Genomic DNA, 8,423 nt, shown 5'->3' on the forward strand with positions numbered 1-8,423 from the left:
CTTACAACCAGATTTAAATGATGATGAGCTAAGGACTAATTAAGAATTTATGATAAAACTAAAAGTAACTGAAGACAGGTAAAATGAGTTACATCAGAACATACATGGTTGAAAGCGGGTTATGGTTTTGGAAAGAAGCAGATGACCATTATAGTGACCATCTCTTACAACCAGATTTAAATGATGATGAGCTAAGGACTAATTAAGAATTTATGATAAAACTAAAAGTAACTGAAGACAGGTAAAATGAGTTACATCAGAACATACATGGTTGAAAGCAGGTTATGGTTTTGGAAAGAAGCAGATGACAATTATAGTGACTATCTCTTACAACCAGATTTAAATGATGATGAGCTAAGGACTAATTAAGAATTTATGATAAAACTAAAAGTAACTGAAGACAGGTAAAATGAGTTAGATCACAATATACATGGTTGAAAGCGGGTTATGGTTTTGGAAAGAAGCAGATGACTTACAGCATCAGATTTTAGATGCATTTGCAAAATGAGAGAAACTACTTCTTGTAAAAACATAGTCAAAAGGTTATTTTATTTTCCTACTTTCATGACAGAAGCCACTCAGTATAGAAAGAACAATGAAGACCTTGCTATAAAAGATTATGGGAAAAAAAAATGAGTACAAGCTCAACGATGTGGATTATTTGTTGCTCTCAGCTTTTGGTATATCACCAGCTGGCCTAGTAAGAAGGAATGGAGTACTGGAAGTGAAAACAAAACAGCTGAATGTAAATTGCTAAAAACTTGAAACAGTTTTGTTCTTTAGTTACCACTTCAAGCACAGATCTTCAACTCAAAGGAACTCACAATTATTTTTACCAATTTTTAAAGTCCGTTGCATATAATGCAAAGTGAATTTAGTAACTTTGTCATGTGGACACTTGTTGACATGAACATTAAAGGAATATTGTGAGATGACATCATCTAGACACAACAAAAATGTTTTCCTTTCTTAGATTGTTTTTTTCTAACAAGCAAAAAGCACCATCAGATAACAGAGGGATAAATATTGTGATAATTATGAGACATTATCTGCTTTTTGTACATTATTAATCTCTGTTCTTTGGTGCATTACTTAATTAGTTAAAAATTTATTTAGTGCAGTAGTAACATTAATATAAAGAAACAGGGTTAAGTTTCATCAACAGTTGACAGCAAAAAAGGAAGATTCAAGTAAATACTATATTTCTTGTTTTTCATGTGTTTTCTATGTTATTATAAAAGTAATTAAACTGTAAAAATTAGGAACTTTTTAGGTTAGATTAAGTAAAATGGAAAAAATAACTTTAATGAGGTACGCTCATGAGCAATTCGCAACTAGCTTTTGCATTATATAATTTGATAGGGTAACGTGAGCTACACATTCACCAAGTGATTTACAACTTGTGTTGCAGGATTATTAGTTAAATATGGTTCAAAGGTCAATAAAACAATAAAATGCAAATACAAACTGGTGTATACTGATAAGAATTTAAAGCTCTTTAAAATAAACAAATGAAGTTTTGTATTTTTTTATGGTTATTATGAGGTCAGTCAAACTGACCAACCTCATATAGAGTTAGGGTAGAGAAAATAATAGATACAATATACCTTTTCTAAAAAAAAAAACGTTTGAAATTTATTTTGGAGGTATTAGAGATTATGCACATGAAATCTGACAATTTTCAGATGAAGAAAAGTATTTTTAATCTTATACATGACAATCCCTTTGCACTCGAAGCAGTCAACACTATGACTCCATATATTCACAGAGAATTTTTTAATGAAAATGTTTAGCAATGTATACTAAAATAGGGGTAATATTAAAAAATTAAAAGTTCCTCAACGTTAAATAGTAGCACAATAAATAAGAATAATTTAAAACAGGATACAGCCCTTAAAAGAGAGACTACACGTTTTGGTTGTATTCTATGCCACCTTCGTTAGGAGCAACAGCTAAACTTAGAACTGACTTATACAGCTACATCACCTCCAATTTACGATATTTTGCATCAAACCTTCAGCGCCATCTTGACATTGAACAAAACCAATATTATGGTAGTATTCTCAAAAACATCAGATGCTGGGAAGGCAACAAATACCCAGTGAACTGTTCAGTTACAAAATAAAAAAAGAGACAGTGATGTAAGGCTAAACTCTGAACTGTCAAAATCATAGAGGTAGAGTGAGTTTTAAAACATGACACATGAACATGATGAAGTTAAGTATTTATAAAGTTCAATATTGTTGAAAAGTTAAATTGTTGTTCATTTCCTCAATAAAACACATAAATATGGACAGCATATTTCAATAAAAATATTTGTTGCATCCTCCAGGTTTTATACAATACACCAAAGAAGATAATCAATGTAATGTTACAAAATGTTCATAGAATAAACTTGCTTGTTTCCCCTGGACAATACTTTACAGTGTACACAAACCAACACATCAGTTAACCATCTCTAATCTATGAACTATATGTAAACTTTCTCACAGTTAGTAACCTTGAGAGAGCTTGTAGCTAGTACACATTACAAACCTTTAGGCCTAGTGAGATAAACCACTAAAATGCCCGAGTTTCTTCACTGTAATACTGAGAGCCCATTAGAATTTTTACAAATAATCCACGTATTCAATGTATTTGATAAAATCACATTTGGCATTACTTTGTGTCTATTTGAAAACACTGATAACTCAGTTTAACTTTGATAAGAATTTTGTATACATGAAACATTGTTATAGCAGTTGTTTGTGTCAACCAAACACAACAGCTTGTTACCATTGTATATTTAGTTTTTAAATCAAACCAATGGCCTTCCAAATGAATGAAATATTATTTGTTCAATCATTCATGATACATTTCTATGTAAGTGATTTTTGACTGACCAATTATGGAAGTGTCCTTATGTTGTTTGACTTGGCAATGAATTTCATTGATCACAATACAGCAGATTCTCATATGGGAGTCGGGTCCTGAAACTCCACCCAACTTTTGTTCCTAAATAAAACATATCACTAGCCACAGGGGGAATGTAAATGCATTACTGCTGCCCTCTAAAGTCAGAGATTTTTACTAAAGCTGTGTGAATCACACTCTTAATCAATGTAGCCCTTTGTTGGTGCCCACAATTCAACAGTCAAACAAGAGTAACAAAATCTGTGAACTGGCCATGAGGGTTATTTTGGGTTCTGTGTCCAATTCCTGAGCAAGAGCTTAATTTTTAAAATTTATTGTTCTGAATTAAGCACACAACCATCTTCAAACTATGGTATTATACTGAAATATGAATTTAATTAACAGTTGACTAGAAAATCCAGGATAAATAACCACCATTCTCCAAGGTAATTACTTGAAACTTTGGACACATTTCACTCACAATTAATCTGAAAGGACTTGCTGTATTGACTTTGGTGTATTTTTCAAAATCATGATATAAAACACGCATTCCATTAAAAGTACTGATCCGTATTGTCAAATGTACAAACTGTTTTAAAAGTACCAACTACCCAATTGTCAAATATTTTGAGATTTCAAATATACATATAATACTAAAAGAAAAACAGGATGAGTTAGGTTCACCTCAGGGCCAAGCCCCAAAACAACTGTACTACAATATGACGATGGCTCCTTTTATACACCTACTTATTCTTCGATTATAAAATTATTTTCAGCAACAAACAAATCAGAAACAAACTGATAAAAAAAAACATTACTTGTTGTTACAGAAGAAACAGTTTAGGGCAAGCATAAAACACTACTCGTTTTTATAACAGAGGGAACAGTTTAGGGCAAGCACAAAATTTGTTTAGTATAGTTTTACATAAGCAAGATGATGTTGCAATTTGTACTAGAAATACTTACTCATTCTTGACAATTGAGGAACTCAGTAACTCACCAGTAAATAAGATGTGCTACTTTTTTCATTATAAAGAACATGTAAAGACTGGACAGATGTATTAATGTATGTTCCTCCTATCTCTCGACGTGTCTTGAGGTTTATAAAGGAAATTTCTCCTACCTGATTGAATGAAAAGCATGAAGTCTATTAGCAAAAACAAAATATATTAAAATGTATACTCTGTTAAAATTTGCATAAATAGTTAATACTGTTAAAGCACCTACATACAATAAATGATTTATACATTATTCAAAAATCAAGTAAAAACAATCAGTCACTCTTATATTATTCTTCAAATGTGTTTTCAAACAGACATTAGTTATAGGCAGTGGTTACATAGTTTTTAACTATAACTTCTCAGTTTCTGAGTAAATATTTGCACAAGACTACACACAGGCAGACTACCCATTTTTCCCACCCCTAAATTAATATTGAAGTGACAGACAACATAAAAGGCAGTTAGTCAAAAACCACCATTAATTATTGGGTTACCCTATAATTGAACAGTGGGATTTGACTGTCACCCCAATAATGTACCCAAAGTGGGCCCCCATTCTGTAGTAATGGGACAACATTTCTTCTTCTGAAGGTTTTTGTTATTACTACTGTTATTACAAGTTTAAATGGCTTATTGTTAATTATAATAAAGTCTCATAAAGTTCCGAAAACATTTTAAATGAGTCTGTTCATGTTGGTCCACAAAACAATTTTTTGAAAATATCATGTAAGCTTAAATAAAATACCATTTACCATTAAAATTCATGATGCTAGGAAAACATGTAGGCTCAAAAAATCCATTTAAAACAAAAATACAAAACCCTATAACCCAACCACTTTCAAAAGGTGAACCTTCTTCAAAAGTAGTGATATAATCACCCAAGGAAAAGTGCCCGTCCCCAGTGACTGTGACAGTTTTTTTTTTTTATATCAAAACCACATTGGGATTACTGCTTGTGTCCACTAAGAGGAATCAGAACCTCTAATTTTAGCGATTACAAATCCACAGACTTACCACTGTCCCATTGGTGGACCTCCCACTGACAGGAAAAGTTGAAGTTATTCTAGCAAAAGTGATGGGAAAGTTTAAGTTAATCTATCAATTTAAATTATTATATAGACTTTTAAAAGATTAATTGTGTTGCACTCTTATTTTCACTCAAAGCCAAAGTTGCTACCTACCATGAAAAGTAATTGCTGAGTATTTCAGTCATGCTAAGAGCCACTCAGTTACATAAGGTAAATCTACAGTTTTGTTTTAAGTTATGTCATACTGTGAAATGTGAATAATAGTATGATATCCTGCTTTGGAAATAAAATTTAGTATCAACATCATTCATGCCTGTTTCCCTGTCATTTCAAAAGGTGAATATTGAGCTTTGGCTGTGTGCACAGCTTTTCAAACGGGAGACAGAGGAATGCTCAGACAGACACCATGGTTCAGAATATATATATAAGATTAAAATAAAACAATATTCAAATAGCTTATTACACATCTTGCATATTATCTACTAGCAGAAGAAAACTTGTCCATTTTTAAACTGCTGCCACTAATACTTGCCAACTTTTCAAAATTCTCATGAGGGAGATTTTACGTGATTCGCAGCAAATCAAGCAATTTACAAGCAAAACTGGTTTAAAGCCCATCAGTTTTGCAAATACTCATGCATTCTTTGATTTTGTCATGTGTTTTCAATTCTGCAAGTCTCAAGATATCATCATATTTTCATTTTTGTAAATCTCAGATTCCCTACAGGCACTTTTTAACACTGTTGCAGAAGGCTTTAACTGGAAACACTCCTCATCTCTGTTGATCTTGGTTCTCAACAAAGTCTCTAATGTTGTTATGTCCAGTAGGGATCTCTGGTCAGTCTGAATCTTTATAACCATGGAGAAGACTCCTTCATATTCTACATTATTGTTAGCCAATCTACCCAGATGGGGGAATCTCTCCTGTTTGGTAATGGAGTCCTTCATCTTCCTGACATCTGCCCAGAATACATTAACTGAGGTATCTGCTGGTGGAAGATCACTACCATGGCAAAGCTGAAAGTCTCTAAATTCCTCCTTTACAGCCTGATGGCCATCTACTGGAACGATAGAATGGAATCTCTGACACAGATCAATGATATGTGCTGGGTTCGTGTCTATTCTCTGTTCTGGCAAAAGGAAAAGAGAGTTCACCAAAGGACCCTTAAAGGGGAACTTGACCAGCATCTTCTCAACAACAGCAGTATAGAAACATCTGATCACCTTAAAGAATCTGTCCATCATGGAGGGCTCCAGTTCATCTTCATGAGATGCTATGTAGCTCCTGGAAGGCATACCAACAGTCAAGAAATCATCCTCCAGGTATAATGTAGGATCCTTATAAGGAACATTGGTGATGTCTTCTGTACTGTGGATGACCCTGGTGTTGATGAACTTCCCAAGCAATTTCCTCAATAGATCTCAGATGGCACCACCCAACATACCAATCCTGGACTCATCTGCCTGAAAAATGGTGTTAAAGATGACTAGAAAGGGGAGGATGTAGCTGAGGAAGCAGATGTATAGGTTCATCTCATGGCTTGCAAGGCTGTCTGCCACCCTCTTCACTCTTCCAGATCTCTCTGAGTCCTCATGGGACAGAAAATAAGAAAGAATGGCTAGCCAGTGGTGTAATAGTGGTGTAGAATCTAGTAGCTGCTCTGTCAGTAAAATATCTCACAAGAATGACAAGGGTATTTTCTGAGTTGGTGTCATTACTCTCATCACATGCAAGGGAGAATGGTTCCTTCCTACAGTAATCTACAACTTCACTGTGCAAGGCTGGAGCTAACAATCTCTTGACCACCTGTGATCTCTTTGTACAACCACAGTGAAACTTCTGAGCTATCTTGGAGTCAGAAAACATCATCTTACAAAGCTTGGTAAAATGGTTAGCAAAGATGAAGTTGCTGAATAGAACCTCTGCTCTGATAACACTATCATCTGTTGTTGGGTTCACAAAAATAATGAAATTGAGAAGGTGGTTGTCTTTGCATTCTGGATGGTAATATGCAATGTTGTGACTATGCTTCTTCAGGTTATTCTTGCTACCATGACTAATGGTAAAAATTCTGTTGCAAATCTGGAATAACACAATAAGAAACATAACAATTTTAATCTAACTAAACAATGAAGAATTAAAAATTTGGGCAGAAATTCCCCTACCCTAGGCATTTTTAAAGTTAAAAGAAGAACAAAATTCAATAAAAATCTGGGCAGTGGTTCCCCTAGCCTAGGCCTTTTTAAAAATGTTAGTACAAATAAAAACAATAAACTGAATTAAAGATAATACATAATCGGTTGGGGAATTAAAGCATTTCATAAACATCAAGTATCAAATAAAATAGGCCTACCTTGCAAAATGCATCTGTTTTCAAAGTACATTTGGCCACCCAAGGAAATTCTGTTTCCTAAAATGTCTGAAATGTGCATTCGTAGCATTTTCTCTTCTCTACCAAAGAAGCCCTTTTTAGTAATCACGTGAACAATCACGCTTGGTTTAGAATGATAAATATGTCTTATTTGCATAATCAGTTTTCATTGGCCAAGAAGAAAGTGAAGCCCTATTTCCATTATGAAGCACATGTTTACTCAACTGGTTTTGCTATAGAGAGCAAACAATTGCCTAACGTTCACCAGGAAATTTTTAATCACTAGTAGGCTCCTGCAGAGACTGGTGCCACTCCTACTGCCATCTAGGAAAACATCCAGGCACCCGAGTAGGAGGGCCCCCAACATCATCCTCTTCTCCAGGAATGGAGGAACATACTCTAACACTCTGAAGAAAATTCTCTGTCCACCACCCCTGCAACTGGAAACTGGGGTGGTGAGGATTCCCAAGCTCTACCAGTAGAGTTTGGGAGGGTAATATGCATTAGGGAGCCCTGAGGAACAGTGCTCTGGAAACTGTGCAATAGGTGAACCAAGTTCTCTACATTTTTAAAAGCAAACTGACCCCGATTTATTCAACCTGAAGATCGGCAGGGATAGGCAGGATCCCATTTAACTTTACTCATGATAGTCCATGAGTGGCAGTCCATGATATAAAGGTAATACCATCTGGTAAGCGCCTAGATGGTCTTATGGAACACCCCATTTCGACAGAGTCTGTTGCAACCTGTAGTAATTATAGAGAAAATGGTTGCTAGTGCAAAATTGAAAAGTGAAAGCATTCCTGCCTGGGCAACACTTGCCACAGAGTGGGATCCAGTGAAATATAAAAGACACCCTGAAAATAAAAAAGTATATGATTGAGGAAATACTCACCCTTGGATAAAATCAAACAGATGTGGTCAAAATAGCTACCAGGGGTAATCAAAAACCCTCAGAAGAGGAAACTGGCAGATCATGTAAGTAATGAGATAGGAAAGTATTAGGAGTAGTCCACATACTAGCCCACACAATGTCTTCCACAGGGCAATTCAACTGTGCAGCTAATGACATAGAGATATGACAAATCTGGAGAGAAGTGACACGAAAAAGATTCCTCTCCTGTAACGAT

General features: G+C 34.7%; 1 protein-coding gene across 1 annotated transcript in view; it reads right to left on the minus strand.

Annotated features, from left to right (window-relative positions):
* Positions 1-8,423, minus strand: part of LOC106464039 — a 91,701-nt gene that overhangs the window by 66,275 nt on the left and 17,003 nt on the right. Inside the window, exons 5-7 of the mRNA XM_022391699.1 lie at positions 6,603-7,004; positions 5,663-6,316; positions 3,893-4,015 (exon numbers count right to left, since the gene is read on the minus strand). Coding sequence (XP_022247407.1) covers positions 3,893-4,015; positions 5,663-6,316; positions 6,603-7,004 — 1,179 coding nt within the window. The remainder of the gene's footprint in view (positions 1-3,892; positions 4,016-5,662; positions 6,317-6,602; positions 7,005-8,423) is intronic.

Source organism: Limulus polyphemus, unplaced genomic scaffold (assembly GCF_000517525.1).
Source record: "Limulus polyphemus unplaced genomic scaffold, Limulus_polyphemus-2.1.2 Scaffold1547, whole genome shotgun sequence".
NCBI classification, from domain to species: Eukaryota; Metazoa; Arthropoda; class Merostomata; order Xiphosura; family Limulidae; genus Limulus; species Limulus polyphemus.